The following is a 19886-nucleotide window of genomic DNA, read 5'->3' on the forward strand; positions in this document are numbered from 1 at the left end:
TAGCAAATTTCCATAAGTCACTCCCCGCGTCAGCCCCAATATAAGCAAGTCCCCATTCCCTTCCACCCACCCAGCCAGCCTCCTGACACTGCTTGGTTCTGTTTGCTTTTACGACAATAAGGCTTCACCCATTAAGAAACAAGTCCGGCTCTCGGGTAATCTTTACCCTTTGAATTCGCTCTCCCACTGCAATTTTTATCATTATTATTTCCCCCACAACGATTTTTAGTTGCAGGATCATTGACTCCTACGGCTTTGAACTAAGGAAATGGAGGTCAGTTTACTCATTTCCATGCCTTGGGATATGACCATGCTGTAACTATCCCAGTCAAAATATTCCATATTTTGAGACTTCTGGAGGAAGAAATGATACACCCTTCCTCAGGCCACTTTCTCTAGTATTCTAGCCATACCTTTATTGGCTTCAAATTTTACAGATTTTGGACAGTGCTGAGCTCAGCTCATGAAATTCCCCCTGGAAAAAACTTTAAATAGTAAAATGGAACAAAATAAACATTAGCTGAGAGATTCAGTTCTCCTTTTAAAGGTTGTGTTTCTTTTTAGGGTGGTTATACTGGTGGATATCTCAGTGACCAATTCCATGTACATTATTCATATCCAACATTCCTTAAGACTTCTGCTTGAGGAGCAATTGTCAAACAAGGATTGCTTCAACATCATTGCGTAAGCTTCTGATGATGAGGGTGGGGTTATATTTATTGGGAGGGAGTTTGTTCAAAGAGAGGTTACTAGCAGCAAGATGAGGATAGTGATAGATAATAAAGGGACAACGTCATTCGATGGCTATCGCTTTATCTGATTTGGATGATCTCGGGGTTTTTAGCTTTGAATAATTAAGTGGTTGCAGGAGTCCATTGGGGCAATGGTGATAGGTGGCCCCAAAACACACCACTTGATCAGCCAGGATAAAATGTAACCAAATCCCATGGCTGGGTTTGTTCTAATGACTCCTATGCTGCCATACTAAAAAAAAAAAAGACACAAATGGACTCGTAAGGTTCACACTTGCCTTGCTTCATAGGATTATTTGTTCTAGACCATGAGTTCAAATGGAAAATATTCAAAGCTCATAATACTGCAAAGACACAGTTGTCTGAATTCCTGTATTACCCTACTTCTAACCAGTCTTAGTAAAATCTCATAGTAAAATCTCAACTAAATCAGCTAAAGAGTTGAATTTGGCTAAGACCCTCCCCCCCAAAAAAAACATGGAGAAACGATTTTTTACTATGTTTGTTCTACTTTAATAGGAGCGATACAAATAAAAAAGAAAGAATGAAACAAATAACAAAAAAAAAAGCTTATGTCAGAGACTTATTTTTTCCAAAAAGCAGTTCCTAGGCTATGTCCCAGGATCAGCATATATCCAGTCCAATCTCCTATACCTTCTACAGTTAGAGTCCTATAGAATGACTCCAAGACACCAAGTTATCAAAAAAAAGTTCAAATATGTGCAATCTATTGTATTTACGAAAGCAGGAAAGTTAACTCATGGATTTTAGATTCTCAACGATAGTTAGCTAGACCCCCTTATTCTCTTGTTAATCAAGTTTTATTCTAGGAAACCATGTGTCTATGCATGTGTATTCAATTAAAGAGATATTTTTTGGGGTGGCTAGGTGGCACAGTGGATAGAACACCAGCCCTGAAGTCAGGAAGATCTGAGTTCAAGTCCAGCCTCAGACCAAACACTTGAATTTACTAGCTGTGAGACCCTGGGCAAGTCACTTAACCCCAGTTGCCTTAAAAAAAATAAAGAGACATTTTTTAACTGTGGCAGGAGTTGCTTTTCTTTTCTCGTTCTATACCAGTTATTGCAGCTAGGTGGCACAGTGGATAGAGTTCTGGGCCTAGAGTCAGAAAGAGGAGTTCAAATCCAAGATGCATGATCTTGGGCAAATCATTTAACCTTTCTGTTCCTCAGTTTCCTCAGCTGTAAAATGGGGGAAATAATTGGACTTACCCCCCAAGGTTGTTGTGAGATTCAAATGAGATATCTGTAAAGCACACAGTACAGTGCCTGGCCCATAGCAGGTGCTACATAAATGCTAGCTATTATTACTATTATTTCCCTGTTAACCTGCTTTAATATAAAACATGCTCCAAAACTATTTGGAAAGGCAGCACAAGGTAGAGGACATCAAGCCATCCTCCTAACCAGAAAGACCTGTGTTCATATTCCTGCTCTGACATGTCTTAGATGACTGTAAGTTGCAGAGGTGTTGACCTGAGTTGGAAGAAGGAGTCTCCTCACTCTGGAATTCTCTATTATACCAATAAAATCACTGGTCCAATCTTTATCCCTATCATTTAAAATAGATACCTACATATTATTTCCCAAATGACTTTTGGTGTGCTCCCCAAGAATCTCAAGAGATGAAATAGAGATAATAATCGCTGTTCTGCCTATCTCACAGGGTTTATTGTACAGATTGTATGAGATAAAATATAGGAAGGGATGAAGACTGATTTCATTGTTAAAAGGAGATCCCAGGTAAGGAAATTCCCTCTACCAGTGCAGTTCAGCACCCTCTCTGCAACATATGGTCTTAGCACGAAGAGTCCAGAGCCCTGAGAAGTCCAGTGACTTGCCCCAGGGCCATACAGTCAGTATGTGTTAGAATTGGGACCAGACTCCAGGTCTCCCTGGCTCCAAGGGTGACTGTCTACTATGCAAAACTACTTCTCAAATACATAGGAAAGCCCCTTATGACAATATAAATGGAGGAGATGGTGATTGTAATTATGTTGATAGTGACAATGATAGTGACAATGACGATGATTCCCTTTGAAGGTTTGGAAGTATAGTTGAAAGCTGGAGACCTGAGATGGTTCCCTTAACCCAAGAGAACTTGCAAAGTGCCTGGCGGTAGGTGATAGGGGGAAGATATGTCACTCTTCATTTGTCCTCTGGATGCCCACGCTTGAGCCATTGTTATTTGCAATCTCTAACTTTGCCTGGCCATCTCTCTCATCCTCTAACAGGCATACAACAGAAAGCCACCTTCCCCAGATCCTCTTTTCCATCCTCCCTCCACCCACAAACATTTCTATTTTTACTCTCAGCTTCTCATTAACAATCATATCCTCTCCACACACTCCTCTGAATCTTGACCTTTCCCCTCATCTCTCCAGCTGGATCTTGTCCCTGAACTGCAAGGGCAGCAGAAATGTCCTCAGTGCTATGAGGAAGGCAGTAGAAGTGGACTTTAAGGATAAAGACAAGTTCAGTTCCCAAGGCATCTACATCTTCACTGGTGGAGTACCTGATCAGGAAATGGTATGTAGGATGGGTCCTTTAGACTCTCCAGGACTTATTTGTCAATGATGATTGACCCACAGGCCAGTCTAGAGGCAAATGGTGACAAACGTCTCCTGAAATGGTCAGAGATTTGTATAAATGAATATAACTCCTCAGACTGGTAGCATTTAAGACAAGGAAATCTCACACATGATATAAGGCCTGGCTTTCAAATAAACCTCAGAAGCAGTTTTCAATACCGAGTGTCTAAATAGGTTCTTAAAAGAAGAATGCCCCACTGCACCTGATACAGTGGAAATTCTGATCTTCTGGATGAAAAGGAAAAGCAGAAAGACAAGGAAAATGAAAAAACTTGTTTCCTGGAACTTCTGCAGGTTTCTGGGAGTAATGCAGAGGCCAGGTCAATTTGCTTGCTTCTTCTGGCCTGGTTCAGTTATTGCTATAATAGAGGGCAGGACAACAGAGCCCCTAGGCTGTAAGTCAGCCTGCCCCATTGTCCAGAAAGCAGAAGAAATTAAATGGGTAGGAGTATAGGGACAAATGAAGCCAGCTGCCAGGTCAGTCTGCCCAGATAGATACTTTCCAAAAGTGGAAGAAGGGAATGTTTTCCTTCTATTTCTCCTCTCATCTTTTCAGGGTGATTTAGAATTTCTTTTCTAGGATATGACTTTCCTGATGCCATCCTCGAGGAATCTCTGTTTGAGAGACCATCTAATCTGAATCCTTGTAGATTCTTCTCCAAGCATCCTTCCTCCCTTCCCAGGAGCAGGAGAGTCTTTAGGAAGCCCCACTAGCCTCTCTTCCACTTAGGTGTTGACCCCTTATTGGTCAGCTGGCAAGAGCAATTCCATCTCCCTTCCTAGTCTGTAGTAAGATGGGGTCAGAATGTTCAAGTCCAAGCTTCAGGCACCCTGTAGCCTGTGAGCCCCCACAGCTACTCATCTTCCCACAGCCTATGGTCAGTGCCTATGTCGCCGAGACCTGTGGTGGCTGTGATCTGAGGATTCATGTTTGCCTGTTCCACATCGAGTTAGAGATGGATGGCACAGTCCCTGCCCGCTATGCCAACAGGACTGACACAGCCTCTGCTTACAAGGAGGTCACTCGTGCATCTAATGGGAGATTCCACTGGTTTGGTGACACAGGTTAGTGAAAGTCTTGGCTGCTTTCTCCTTTTGGGGGCAGTTCTCTGCTTTTTATACTGATTAGTAATTAGGCTATAACCTGTGCCTGACCAGAGTGGGGACTTCATTCCAGAAGAGTGATGCACTACAAATGTACCTGTGAGTGAGACACCTCTCTTTAAAAAATAAAAAATAAAAACCTGAGTAGCATTGTTTACCAGACTATTAGAAATACTCCCATGGTCATGTGCTTCTACACACGTCCCACAAGCCTTGTGAAGTTGGGATCTTTTAGCTTTAGGAAAAATGCATCATGGCAGACTGAACCCAACAACTCACACACTTTCGACTGTCTTTGAAAACAGGAATGTAAATTTCTTAGGCATACAAAATTACAATATACCCTGATCATATTGAGGGAAATTTTAGCTCAAACACAAATATACAAATCATCATTTATCATTATAACAGGAATTGACTCAATCAGATAAACTACTTTGCAAGTACTTAATTTTAACAACTTGTAAGAGTAACACACACCTGGCAGAGTAGACACATATACAAAAATGTAACACTCCCACTCAGGCAAGGTAAGGGAGAGGCAGCCCTAGGCTTCATGCTGCATCTGCACTCAGCAACATCTCAACCAATCAGGAGTCATGTCAACCTTTGATAAATGTAGTTTGCAGTCCAGAACTGCCCCTCCTCGACCATAACCAGCAGGAAGGTGTTACAGAAAAGAGATGAACAGTGTTGAGGTTAATGAAAGGGAAATACCACATACATACAGCAGAGAGAATATGAGGAATAGATATGGAGGCTGCAGTTTACAAGGAAAATTCCTCCAGGGAGCCCAGAGAGAGCAGTAAAGATAATTTTCCTAAGTTCCCTTTGGACCATTCCCGTTGAGGTGTGTTGAAACTCCTAATTAAGCAGAATGAGCCTCTGAAGCTCACAACCTTCAGAGAGAGAGAGAGAGAGAGAGAATATGAGAATATATGTATGTGGATATGCATATATATATATATATATATCTACATACATATACATAGCTACATACATATGTCTGTGAGTAGATATAGATATAAATATGTACAGGGTATCCCAAAAGTCTTAATAAGACTAAGACTTTTGAGATTCTCTATATGTGTGTACGTGAATGTGTATGCAGAGAGAGAGAGAAAGAGGGAGAGAGAAAGAGGGAGGGGGGAGAGAGAAAGAGGGAGAGGGAGAGAGAAAGAGGGAGAGGGAGAGAGAGCGAGAGAGAGAGAAAGAGAGAGAGAGAGAGAAAGAGAGAGACTCTCCCACGATTACCTTCTGCCAAATTCTGACCTGTAAGTTACAGACTGAACTTGCAGTTTTTCTGGGCTTAGTTTCTCTTCATCACGTTTTGATTCTAGGTTGAGTGTGGTCTCAGAATTGTCAGTTTATTCAATATGCCTTCATGATATCCAACAGACAAAGTAGTCATTAGGTCTATGTTCGGCCAGGTAAGGGTGTTCCCTTTTAAAAAAGGAAAAAGAACGAATGCATTTTTCCGGAAAAGTCCTTCCCATTGTTCTTATATATCTACCTGGGTGCAATTCAATTCTTAGACCATTATTTCAATGGCTTCAGTGTGTGTTTCACAAACATTCCTTTAAGAAACATACCAACATACTTAATATTTCACAATAGATTTGTTCCTGAGACATTTTGTATAAATAAAACTTCTGTGAATTAAGTCCTAAAGCGGGAATAATCTAATGGAAAGATCCTAAAACCAAGAGTCAGACTTTGCTACCACATAACCTTAAGCAAGCTGATTAATCCTTGTGCCTCAATCTCTTTATGTATAAAATGGTAATTATCCTATCCACCCTACCCATATCACAGGGCATGAAATGTTGGCATGAAATCACAGATGTGAGTATAATTTGAAAAGTATAAAGCCCATTTCAGACCTGGAAGAGACCTTAGAAATCATCTATGATCCTAAGACCTGATATTTCATTTCAGGTCTTCAGGAAACTGAAACTCTGGGAGCACATACAACTGGCCTGGGATCATGAAGCTAGTTAGGAACACAGCTGCAACTAGAATCTAGGTCTGCTAATAATAATAGCTAGCAGGGGCAGCTGGGTGGCGCAGTGGATAAAGTGCCTGCCCTGGAGTCAGGAGGACTCGAGTTCAAGTCCGGCCTCAGACATCTAACACTTATTAGCGGTGTGACCCTGGGTAAGTCACTTAACCCCGTTGCCTAGCAAAAAACAACAAAATAATAATAGCTAGCATTTGTCTAGCATCTACTATGTGCCAGGTGCCGTGCTAAGCACTTTACAAATATCCTTTCATCCACACAACAACCCTGCAAGACAGGTGCTATTATTATCCCCATTTTACAGTTAAGGAAGCAGAAGTAGACAGATTTACCCAAGGTCACACAACTACCTGAGGTGGGATTTGAATTCAGGTCTCCCTGAGTTCAGGCCTAGTGTTCTATCCACTGAGCCACCTGTGCGCTTTCCATCCCTATGCTAAGCCAAAACACATGGAAGACATTATTATTAATATATTTTAATCATTATATCAATAATGATGTTGATATAACAGGATGGGGACTGGATCTGTGATTTTATTATTAGAACAGGTCAGCATCTTCTCTGCAAACTTTTGGCCTGTATCACGCTTTTTACTTGTGTTTTTGGAACATCTAGTGCCTAGCACATACTAGTTATCTAATAATTACTTACTGATTGATTAAGAAACTTGCCTAAAATGAAAAAAGTGACTTGTTCACAGTCATGCTTCCAGTATTTGTCACAGGTGAGACTTGAACTTGGGCATCCTTGCATTGACATTGCCTTTCTATAGCCTTAGATATAATCCTGATAATAATTATAAGGGAAATTTGCTAAATAAAGGAATCTAAGGTGAATCATCTTATAAAGCAGATAACCAGATACACCTAACTTATTTGTATAAATCTGAATCAGCATATATCGTGTTCCCTTTAAGGCAGGGTACAATTCACCAAGATCCAAGGTTAGTCTTAGGATGTAGAGGTGGAATCAAGGCTTTGTTCTTGGTAAAGGTCATTAAGGTCTGGTGGTGAGAGCCCGAAATGGGGAGCCAGGATGTATAAGTCATTTAACCCTTTCCTCCAAGCTATTGAAGAAAACAGCTGTGAAGATGGTTCATCTAAGTTCCAATGGGTCCCTGCAGAACACAAGCTTCTGTTGTTTTAATTAACTCCTCTGGCATATAGTTCTTGCTTAAAACCACTTTCCCACAGTCACTCAATGTTTGGCTTCCAGGCATCTTCGAGAGTGATGATATCAGTACTATCGCCTTGGAGATGGAAAAGGCCATCAACTACTCCCAAAAGGTGCCTCTCTGCGCGACAATTACCTAATTACCTTCCTTCAGTAACAGGTTTTTCCCACTCTTTTCCCCTCCAACCCACCCCAACTCAACCACAGGGGCTTCCAGTGTGCTAAATCAATGAGAGTTTCTCTTTTTAAAACCCAGGTCTTCAGAACAGGGTAAAGAGGACAGGGATATAGTTAGGACTGCCCCTAAACAAAATTACAAGGGAACTTGGGCCTCTCTCTTTCCTTTCTTCCTTCCTTTCTTCCCTCTTTCCTTCCTTCCTACTTTTCTTCCCTTGCCATTCTGTCCCTATATCTATGCTGTTCTCCCCTGCCTAGACTGTCTTACTTCTTCTACCATTCCTCCACCTTCTATTTATCCTTTAAGGCCTAACTCTAAATCAATCTCCTTCATGATGCTATCCTGAGCCCTTCCCCCCCACCTCACCACAACCATCCATCCATCCAGAAGTGATTTCTCTTCTTCCTTCACACTCCTGTAGTACTTATTGTCTGTACTATTTGTTTGGTACATATATTGCTTTATATTGTAATTATTTATAAACTTATATCATTTTCCCTTAAAAGCCCAAGCTCCATGAGAGCCCAGACACTGCCTAATTCATCTTTTTATCCCCCCACAATATATGCAAACACAATGGCTCATACATGACTGCAGTGCCTGGACTCTCAGGTCCCTCTGGAATCTTCTCTAAAATCCTTTCCTATACCTCATCAAAACATACCTCCTTCATCGATTTCTCTTTGTCTCACTCTCTTCAGTTCCTTTGATTCAACTAGATCTGATAAACGAATTTATGTCATCACTATTGGGTGATATTGGCTCCTTATTATATTAGTCATTCTAGGTCTGATACTTCTGATTTAATGGAGGCCTTCAATATCTGACCTAGGAAGAATTTCAGGCCATTGGAGAAAGAAGCTCTGGGGCCAATGGACCTTTGGAAAATCTTCCAATCTGATCACAAAGACAACCTATTCTTTCTACGGATTAATGAAGTTATAGAAGCCAATGTTGCTATCTATGCTCCATTTGGGAAAAAAACAATACTGCTATGATTAATACTAAACAGCAGCCACAAGGCAGTCCATGATTTCTAAAGGAAGGACCTAGGGGACCCACTTTCGATAAGTCCTAGAGGTCCCATTATTTTCAATAGGGCTTGTAAGGCCTGTCATTTTAATAATTTAATGAAGTTTCACCATCATCACCCCACCACCACTGTCCATGAATTGAACTTGCCCTTAATATATTTAGATGAGACTACAGGTTGGCACTAACATTTCACTTCACTCTTTCAGTGTGCTTTGCTGGTAGCATCCCTCAAAAACCAGTCTGGAAGCTTGGCTGAAAGCCCACCGGTACCCAAAGAAGAGCCAAAGGTGTTCAAGGAAAAAAGTCAGCCTCGAAAACTTTGCTGCCCTAAGCCTGTCAAACTCTCAATGGCCAGAATGGTTTGACTCCCCTTTATTAATACCAATGAGTTGTTGTTGTTAAGTGGTTTTTTAGTCATGTCCGACTCTTTGTTACCCCATTTGGGATTTTCTTGGCAAAGATACTGGAATGGTTTGACATCTCCTTCTACAGAGGAGGAACTGAGGCAAACAGGGTTGAGTGACTTGCCCAGGGTCACAGAGCTAGTAAGTGTCTGAGGCCAGATTTGAACTCAGGAAAAAGAATATTCCTGACTACAGGTCCAACACTCTATCCCCTATACCTTCTAGCTGCCTAACAATGAATACCTGTGTGTTTTACCTTGTCTCTTGATCATTCTGAGGATTTTGAAACAGCTGTGGCCAAGGACACAGTCCAGGGCCCCTGGATAAAGGATAGAAGCTGGGTAACCAGTAAATAACAACCAGCATCTCCATCTTACTAAGGGCCAGAACCCATAACAGCTCAAGTTAGGGGGAAGGGGGTAAGTAGCAGCACCCTGCCCACCACTTCCAGGAAAGTAGAGTTTCTGAGAAGACTGCTTGTCAGCTCAGGCTATTTGGTGGGTAGATTGGGTCTGCAAAAGACATCAAAACTAATCTGAACCTGAACCTGATTCAATTTGGTTTGCCTGGATTGACTTTAGAGGACAGTGCTAGGGTAATGGAGTTGGCACTTAGGATGGGCACCATTGTATTTAGTGGAACTGAAGCAGAGGGGACTTATTCTGTAGGAATATCCAGGGACCAGAAGGAGCTGGAATAGACTGAAGGACTATAGCTAAAAGAGAAAGAAGGGAGGGAAGAAAAAGCAGATGGTTTATTCTTCATCCTGGGCAAATCCACATAAAGTCACTTCCTCATCTTGGCCATTAGAAGGGTATCTTATTCAGAAGTATCAGATTTGTTTATGTATTTTTGTGTATGTGTATTACCTAACACATGTGAGTCCCCAGGGGGAGGTCTGGGCCTTTCCAAAAGACCCCAGAGCTGACAGCCTGTAGTAGAGCTTGGGAATAGAAGCAGGGCGATGACACACATGCCCTTCATTGTTTAACAATGATATTAATGTTCTTAAAGAGGCATCTGTCCCTGAAAAAATATAGCTACCATTCAGTCAATACTCAATTCCATTTGCACAGATGTCATCATTCAGGGGTTTCATTCAGGTTTCCAGGGTACTTCATCCTTTCCTACCCTGCCCTCTAAACACTTGTTGATGATTAAAACAAAAAAATAATAAACACCACAGTCCCAGGACCTTTCTCTTATCATCTTGTCTAATAGTTACTGAGCCAAAGGCCTGAAGTGGCAACCCCGTGGACTATCAACGCCTGTAACAAACTCTTGTAGATTTAGGGCTTAAATGGGATGGGCCCTCCCTTAAGAGTTTCAGATCTCTTACCTTTTTCATGTGGGTACACAGAGAAAGGGCCGCTCACCTGGCATGTTGGAGGAGACTGAGAGTGGGTTTTGTTTTTTTAGCTGAATGGCTACTGCCTTCCAGTAACATTTAATAACTCAAAAGAAAACAAAACAAAAACTTTTAGCTTGACAAATAGTAGCTTGAATAAGTGTGTGTGTGTGTGTGTGTGTGTGTGTGTGTGAGAGAGAGAGAGAGAGAGAGAGAGAGAGAGAGAGAGAGAGAGAGAGAGAGAGAGAGACTCCTCAAACAAACCAGTGGGAAACGCAGAAAATTCTACTCGGTGGGAAAGGTAGAAACAGGTCACTTCAGTCTTTTTGCCAAGCTCCCTGCCTTCATGGACCCATCGTTATAGTGTGGTAAGGGCCTTGAAGTTCCACAGAATCTAACAAAACTTCCTACAGGAATTGTCCTCATACCTCTCTTTCTACTTTTCCCTGGGCTCCTCTCTCAAGCTCTACCTTGCATGGATTATAGTAATAACATAGTAATAAGTTGAGAAGAAGGTTCTCAGGGGCTGGCATATTACTGGGATGCAGACAGCCTAGAGACCAAGACATCTTTTCCAGCTAGCCTGTTTTTTTTTTAGAGCAATAAAAGTGATCCTGACAAAGACAAGATTGTCTCCACAAAGAATTTGACACGGCACTCAAACACCAGCAAACCAGCCATCCCAGCAGGTAAGAGAAGGCACAGGCTCCAGCATGTTTGGGAAACAGGGGAGAATGAAGGAAAAGTATTTACATGGGAACCAGTTCTGTTAAACTGTTGGCAAGAGCTAAATATAAAATCCAAACTGGGTATAGCATACAATCAATCAGATCAGATGACCCAGATCCAGCTGTCCAAAGAGGGACTTAAATCTGCCAGAAAATCAGGGGTCCCACATGGCACACTTCAAAAGAGTCAGTGCAGAGCTAATGAGTATGTCACTGTGAATAGAAAGGAACCTCTCAATTACCTCAGGATCTCAAAGTCATAGTAGAATTTCATGGTTTGTAGTGACCCAGAACCAAGTCTTCCAGTTCAGAGCGTAGCTTGAGATTTAAAAAGCAGGAATTAAGCTAGAAAACAACATGATGCTAATCAGTATGGCTTCCCCTATCTGAAATGGCCAAATTTTCCACCTTTCTAGGCCAGCCAGTGAAAGATTGGGGTCCAAATAAGGGAAAGAAGAAGATCAAACCGGCAAAGAAAGGGCCAACCACATCTTTTTTAATTGTTATTAATCAAGGGAAAGATGCAGGTAAATGACTAACTAAACTGCAATTCTGGGCCCCTAAGAAAGACTATCTGAAAGGGCCTCTTCTACCTGGTAGTTGTAAAAGTAACACCTCCCCAGTGGAGGGGTCTTTTCTCTCCCAGGAGGCTGCATAGCAATATTTCTGAGCAAATCTTTCCTTGGTTTGACATCTACTAACTTACTGATGGGATGGGCTTGCAAAGACTACATACAGTGAGGGGGAAAAGGCATCCAAAAGAGACAAAAAGGTATATTTGTATTAGAAGGGGAAAAAAAGAGGGGCATGTAGGTGGCAGTGGATACAGTACTGGCCCTGGAATCAGGAGGACCTGAGTTCAAATGTGACCTCATATACTTAACAGCTGTGTGACTCTGGGCAAGTCACTTCACCCTGTTTGCCTCGGTTTCCTCATCTATAAAAGGAGCTGAAGAAGGAAATGGCAAAGCACTCTACTATCTTTGCCGAGAAAACTCCAAATTGGGTCGTGAAGAGTCTGAAACAACTAAACAGCAATAACACTTTTATTCTTAAAAAAGAAAAAAAAAAGAAACTCTCCAGATTTCTACTGTCTTAACTCTCACATGTTAGGAAAAGGTCCTCTTACCATACAGCTAACTGGTGGGAGTAGAAACAGTTCACTCTGGGAACATGGTCTATGTTATTGTGAAATTGTGCCAATCGAGTTAAATGATTTACTTAATAGTAAGGCAGCAAGATCCCAAGCTGATTCATTTCCATATGGTATCCACTGCTTGGCTCAAATTTCTACTATTTAGTGAGTGGTGCCTAAAAATCACATTGTGAATAGAACGTAGGACTTGGAGTCAGGAAGACCTAAGTTTGAATCCTGCCCTGGATACTTTTCTAGCTGTGTGACTCTGAGCAAATCACCTACACTTTCTCAGCCTTAGTGTCCTCATCCATAAAATGGGGATAATAATAGCACCTATATCCCAGGGTTATGGTAAAGATGGGATGAGATAATATGTAAAGCCCTTTGCAAACTTTAAAGCACTATATAAATGCTAAGATCATTCTTTAAAAAAATAACAAACTTCACATTTTAAAACCAAATTGAAGCTAGGCATGGTAGCTCATGCCTGTAGTCTGTGCTACTGGGGAGGCTAAAGTTGGTGGCTTGAGTAGGTGTTCTGAGAGATAATAGGGCTGAAAGCCTATAGGGTGTCACCCTAATTTAGAAAGTAGGAGTTAAGCTAGAAGACAACATGGTGCTAACCAACATGGCTTCTCTGATCTGAAACAGCCAAATGTTTTCCTATTTTAGCCCTGCCAATGAAATATTAAAGTCCAAATATGGTAAAGAAGATTAAACCACCAAAGAAAGGACCAACCACATTTTTTTCATTATTTGTTATTAACAAAGGGAAAGGTTCACCAGCATGGTAAACCACCAGGTTTGGAGGGTCACCAGGGGGCTTAAAGAAGACTGAACCAACAAAGCTCAGAATATGGAGCAGGTTAAATTTTCCATGCTGATCAGTATTGGGATCAGCACATGAGTAGCTACTGTATTTCCAGCCTGGGCATGAGATTAGAAGACTCCATCTCCCTACAACAAACAAACAAAAAAAAAACCAGGCAGCTAGGTGGTGCAGTGGATAAAGCACCAGACCTGGAGTCAGGAGGACTTGAGTTCAAATGTGACCTCAGACACTTGACACTTACTAGCTGTGTGACCCTGGGCAAGTCACTTAACCCCATTGCCTAGCCAAAAAAAAAAAAAAAACAAGTTGAGTGACATTGAGAACTGGTATCAAGAAGGGGTTATAATTGATGTAAATGTCTTTCTTCTAGATGCACGCAAGAAAAATCCACCGATAAAGGCCCCAAAAAAACCTGTTTCTTCCATTGAGCTTCCCAAAAACTATGACATTTCCTCAACTGAAGAGGTATTAAGTTATCCATATAAATAAATATCTCCTGAACAACAGTTCAGCACAAGGCAGCTAGGTGGTGGCAGCTAGAGTGCTGGGCCTAGAGTCAGGAAAACCTGAGTTCAAATGTGCCTTCAGATTTTTACTAGATATGTGGCCCTAGGCAGCTCACTTCACTCTGTTTGCCTCAGTTTCCTCATCTGTAAAATGAGCTAGAAAAAGAAATGGCAAACCACTCCAGTATTCTTTCCGAGAAAACCTCAAATTTGGTCATGAAGGGCCAGACACAAGATCCTCTCAATTAGATCAGTACTCCTAATCTGTTTTAGTATAAAGACCCTTTTATAAACATCTAATAAATTGTTGAGGGCTTTCATATGATATTGTGGTAACACTTCTGTTAGTGTCCACTGATTAACAAAATATGCGAGAAAGCATAATTCTTTTAAATAAATTTGTACTTCATTTATTACAGCAGCATCTACATACCACTGGGGAAAAAACTATATATGTAACACATTAGTCCACAGAATCTATATTTGCTTATTTATTATACTCTGTTCTGCTACCTATTTTATTGGGGCTAAATAAAAATCAAAGTGGTAAAGCTTGATATGCACATGGATTTATGGAGTTATGCCAGGAATGGTCCACCAGTGGCCCATAGGCCACAGCTTAAGACTTAAAAGCTCCTTGAATGAGTTGGTTTCTTTAATCTTTCTTTCAATTAACAAAAGTCTATTTCTCTTCCTTCCCACCTCTCCCCTCCACTGGAAAAAAAGGAAGAAAAACAAAACCCTTGCAATAAATAAGTATAGACAAGCACAACAGATTCCTGCATTGGCCACATCTAAAAAATTTGTGTCTTGTACTACACCCTAAGTCTAGAACTTCTCTGTTAGAAGATGAGTAGTAACAGGGCAGCTAGGTGGCGCAGTGGATAGAGCACCTGAAGGAGGACCTGAGTTCAAATCCAGCTTCAGACCAACCATTTGACACTTACTAGCTGTGTGACCCTGGGCAAGTCACTTAACCCTAATTGCCTTTAAAAAAAAAAAGGTGAGTTGTAAGGGGCAGCTAGGTAGCACAATGGATAGAGCATCAGCCCTGGAGTCAAGAGGACCTGTGTTCAAATCTGGCCTCAGACATATAACACTTACTAGCCGTGTGACTCTGGCCAAGTCACTTAACCCCAATTGCCTCACAAAAAAAAAAAAAGATGAGTAGTATGCTTCATTGTCAATCCTATGGAATCATGATTGGCCATTGTATTGATCAGAGTTGTAAAACTTTTCAGAGTTATTTGTTGTTATAGCATTCTTTTTTATAATTTAATAGTATTTTATTTTTCCCAATTACATGTCAAGACAATTTTTAGCATTCATTTTTACAGTTTTGAGTTCCAAATTTTCCTCCTCTCTCCCCTTCCTTCCCCTCTTTTTTTAAAATTTATTTTGCATTATCAACAATCACTTCCATAAGCTTCTGAGTTTTAAATTTTTCTCCCCCTCCCTCCTATTACCCTCCCCAAGACAGTGCACAATCTGATGTAGGCTATGCATATACATTCCTATTAAACATATTTTCACATTAGTGATGTTGTAAGGAAGAATTAGAACCAATAGGAGGAACCATCAGAAAGAGGAAACAAAACAACAGAAGAAAAAAATGGCAAATAGTATGCTTCAATCTGCATTCAAACTCCACAGTTCTTTCTTCTTTGTGGATAGCATTTTCCATCATGAGGCCTTTAGAGATGTCTTAGATCCTTGTATTACTGAGAAGGGTTAAGTTTATCAATATTAATCATCGCACAACGTGACTGTTATTGTGTACAACCTTCTCCTGGTTCTGTTCACTTCACTCAGCATCAGTCCATACAAATCTTTCCAGGTTTTTCTGAAGTCAGCCTGTTCATCATTTCTTATAGCACAGTAGTATTCCATTACATTCATATACCACAACTTGTTCAGCCATTCCCCAATTGATGGACATCCTCTCAATTTCCAATTCTTTGCCACCACAGAAAGAACTGCAATAAATATTTTTGTACATGTGGGTCCTTTTCCCTTTTTTATAATCTCTTTGGGATATAGGTCTAGTAGTCATATTGCTGGATCAAAGGGTATGCACATTTTTACAGCCCTTTGGGCATAGTTCCAAATTGCTCTCCAAAATGGTTGGATCATTTCACAACTCCACCAAAAATGCATTAGTGTTCCAGTTTTCCCACATCTTCTCCAACATTTATCATTGTTTTGTTTCATCATGTTGGTCGATCTGATAGGTGCAATGTGGTACCTCAGAGTTGCTCTGATTTGCATTTCTCTAATAAATAGCGATTTAGAGCATTTTTTCACATTACTATAGATGGCTTTAATTTCTTCATCTGACAACTGCCTGTTCATATCCTTTGACCATTTAACAATTGGGGAACGTTATAGCATTCTTATTGCATATGTTGCCATGCTGGTCCTGCTTACTTCACTCTGCACTAGTTCTTACATATCTTCTCAGGTTTCATTGAAAGCATCCCTTTTGTTATTTCTTTCAGCACTCCATTAAAGCAATTTGGAACTATGCCCAGAAAGTCACCAAACTGTCCATTTGATCCAGCTATCCCACTAGGCCTCTACCCCCAAAGGAATCAAAGAAAAAATAAAAGGATCTGTATGTATCATGGTAGCCAAAAATTGAAAACCAAGGGAGTGTCTTCCTATTGGGGAAAGGCTAAACAAATTAAGGCATATGAATCTAATGAAATATTATTGTGGCATAAAAAAAAAGATGAAATGGAATTTCAGAGAAAACTAGGAAGACCTCTGCATATCAACATGGAATGAAGTGAGCAGAACTAGGAGAATAATGTATACAATAACAACACTCTAAAGACAAACATGATAACTACACTATAGAGAAAAACAACTTTCAAACACTGGAAAATTCTGATCAATGCAATGATAAAGCTGGAGTCCAAAAACATGCAGTTGAAATATGATTTTCCCCACCTGACCGAGAGGAAATGAACTTTAAGGGCAAAAGGAGACATACATCTTCAAACCTGGCTAATGTGGGAATTTGTTTTGCTATACTACGCAAATAAATAAATAAATGAATGAATGAATAAATAAATGAATAAATAAATAAATAAATAAACAGATAAATAAATAAATAGAACATTTTTGTACATATAGAAGCTTTTCTTCTTTTCTTGATTTCTTTGGGGTCTAGGTATACAGACAGTTTGTAAGCTCTTCAAATATGGAAACCTCATTCACCATTTCTTGGGCTTCTGCTTTCCAGAAGCTAGTTCAAATTACTTCCCTAGAGGCTGTTTCACATGTCCTACACACACTCTGTTCAAAAACCTTTTAAACTCCTTTTGAGCTCGACACATCATGGCCAGGCTATTCAATTCAATCCCACAAACATTTATTAAGAGTTTGCTAGCTGCGAAACATTGGCAGTACAGGGGTGTAAAATGGCATAGTCCCCTGCCCTCATTAAGCTTAAAATCTAACAAGAGTAATAAGATGTAAACACCAATAAGAATGACCAAAAGGGCTGTAAGCTTGCTGCAAATTTTACATTTAAGGTTTTTTAGTGGAGGTGATGATTCAGTCAACCAATCAGGTACATGATTCCTCAAATAATGTTGTATTCTTTTATTTAAAAGTGGTTGACGAGTTGCAACTTGAAAAAACTGAAGCTAGAATTGCCTAAACTCTTGTTTGGCACAAACTCTATTCATCAGAAGAAAATGGAAGATGCCTTACAGAAGCAAATTTCATCCAAAACTCTAACCTACTTCCCAGTTGCAGAAGTCAAGGTCAGTTCTAATTTGCAACCTCACCAAATACTGTATGCAGCAGCTTAGACCAGCCTGCTGGGTTGTGGGGAGCTGGCACATATTGCATGGGTAAGTAGCTCATCACTGCTAATTTGTCTGCTGCGAAGATAGGGCCTAAAACTCATTGCTTTAGGCATCTTAAATTAGGCTGTCCTTCAGAGTGCAGAAACATCTGTGTTCTGGTACATGAGAAAAGGGTTATGATCAGCCTCAGAGGCATGGAGGGACACACTCAAGAAAAATGATTTACCCAAATGTAGTAAGCAAAGGCCTGCTGAAAAAAACAGCAGCCGATGACAACTGCACTGAAGTTGAAATGTAGCTTTAAAAAAAATCTCTCCCACCTTTGCCCTTACACACCACATTATCGCATCTGAGAGAACTACAATTAAGGCTAAAGGTAACCAAAAGTAAAAAAAAAAAGGCAAAAATAACCATTTGTAGTGCTTTAAGGTTTACAAAATGCTTTATTTATCTAATTCCATTCTCACAACAACTCTAGGAGGGTGTGCCATTATTATCCCCATTTTGCATAGGTGGAAAAGAGAGGCAGATGAGGGTTGAGTGATTTGCCCAGGATTACTAAATATCCTAGGCAACATTTGAACCTAGGTCTTCCCAACTCCAACTCCAGCACTCTATCCACTATACATCCTAGTTGTTCCAAGAATTTTTGGTAAGCTCCTGTCCAATCTAATCCATCTAAGTGGAAATCATGGCTCCCTCACTTCTTGTGATCTGGTTTCCTATCAAACTTTTTGTTTTAGAACTGAGCTTGGTCTATTTTGTTGTTGTTTTAATTACAGTAACGTTTGCCATGAATCCTCACAGTACTATTCAACAGTGTAAATTTCAGAAATATATGGGACTTAAGTTTCAGAGCAAAATTATGCTGAACAGATGTTTGGGAAAGCATTAACCACAAATAAAATTAAAAGTGTCTAGTGGGATTGGGTGGGGGGGAGGGAAAAAGTGAAAAGGGGAAGGGCACTGGGGATAGGGTTGCCAAAAAAAAAAAGAGGTTCCTTGAAATATTTTTAAATGTCCAGAAGAGCACAAAAGGAAGAGTAGCAGGAATCACAGACAAGCAGCATAGCTTTGAAAGTTACTTGCCGAATTATAAACTTTAAAACAAGTTACACATAATAGAAATTCACAGTTTGATGTACCTACTCCTTCTGTTCTACCATGTATATGGAAATACTCATGTCATTTGGTGTTTAAGTACGGAATAAAAAACCACCTCTGCTTTAGGTCAGTGATGTCAAACTCAAACAGAAGTGGGGCCACTTAAACCATATACAAAGATCCCTGTGGGTTCCATATTGACCTAGTTTTAAAACATAATATTACCTATTTTTATTGTATCTTTATTCTGGTAAATACTTCCCAATTACTTTTTTTTTTTTGGCGAGGCAATCAGGTCACACAACTAGCAAGTGCCATGTGTCTGAGGCTGGATTTGAACTCAGGTCCTCCTTACTCTAAGGCTGGAGCTCTATCCACTGCCCCATCCAGCTGCCCCACCCCCAATTACTTTTTAATTTGGTTCTGCAACAGTTGTCAGCCACATTCATGTTTGACATCTCAGGCCTAGGCAACTCTCTAAGACTATACATTTCAGGGACCAAGAAGTTCTCTATACCAATAAAATCACAAGTCCAGCTCTTCTCCCTTAAGTAGTTGATGGGAATCAAAAGAAACATGTCTCCATTTGTGTCATGTGCTTTCCCCATCCTAGTGCATGATAAAACATCTGCAGTGCCAGGATAAGGATTTAGAAGAGTACATGGAACAGACAGAGAAAGCAAAAAAATGTTATATCAAACGGATTCAGTGGTTGCTGACAGGTAAATTTCTTAACCTTAAAGGGTATTGGGGAAGCAGGGAATAATAGCATAGAGGCAGCCTCATGCTATCAAAGCCCAAATTTTAGTTCCAAGATCTTTTATAACCCTTCCTTTTCCTGACTCAGCTCCCAAGCAGTGAGAATCATTAAATCAATCAATAAACATTAAGTGTTTACTATGTGCCAGGCATCCTGATATGTCCAGGGTAAAAAAGATAAAGGAGAAACAGTCCCTGCCTCCCATTCTAACGGGAGACAACACAGAGCAATAGTACATACAGACTACATGCAAAATGCACTAGCCACTGGAGGGTGGAGGGGTGGGAAATAGAGGGCATTAAATGTTTTATTGTATTTTTATTTATTTTGTTAAATATTTCCTAATTATATTTTCTTTTTTGTTTGGCCTGCAC

The 19886-nt window shown here is 40.3% G+C and overlaps 1 protein-coding gene across 1 annotated transcript in view; it reads left to right on the top strand.

Annotated features, from left to right (window-relative positions):
* The window catches only part of VWA3A (von Willebrand factor A domain containing 3A), a 72532-nt gene that overhangs the window by 43164 nt on the left and 9482 nt on the right, over positions 1-19886 (top strand). Inside the window, exons 17-27 of the mRNA XM_020965392.2 lie at positions 565-684; positions 2816-2890; positions 3157-3301; positions 4236-4428; positions 7704-7774; positions 9081-9233; positions 11225-11315; positions 11771-11881; positions 13695-13789; positions 17451-17603; positions 19366-19474. Coding sequence (XP_020821051.1) covers positions 565-684; positions 2816-2890; positions 3157-3301; positions 4236-4428; positions 7704-7774; positions 9081-9233; positions 11225-11315; positions 11771-11881; positions 13695-13789; positions 17451-17603; positions 19366-19474 — 1316 coding nt within the window. The remainder of the gene's footprint in view (positions 1-564; positions 685-2815; positions 2891-3156; positions 3302-4235; positions 4429-7703; positions 7775-9080; positions 9234-11224; positions 11316-11770; positions 11882-13694; positions 13790-17450; positions 17604-19365; positions 19475-19886) is intronic.

The sequence above is a fragment of the Phascolarctos cinereus genome, unplaced genomic scaffold, assembly GCF_003287225.1.
Source record: "Phascolarctos cinereus isolate Bilbo 61053 unplaced genomic scaffold, phaCin_HiC Scaffold_4;HRSCAF=312, whole genome shotgun sequence".
Classification (NCBI taxonomy): Eukaryota; Metazoa; Chordata; class Mammalia; order Diprotodontia; family Phascolarctidae; genus Phascolarctos; species Phascolarctos cinereus.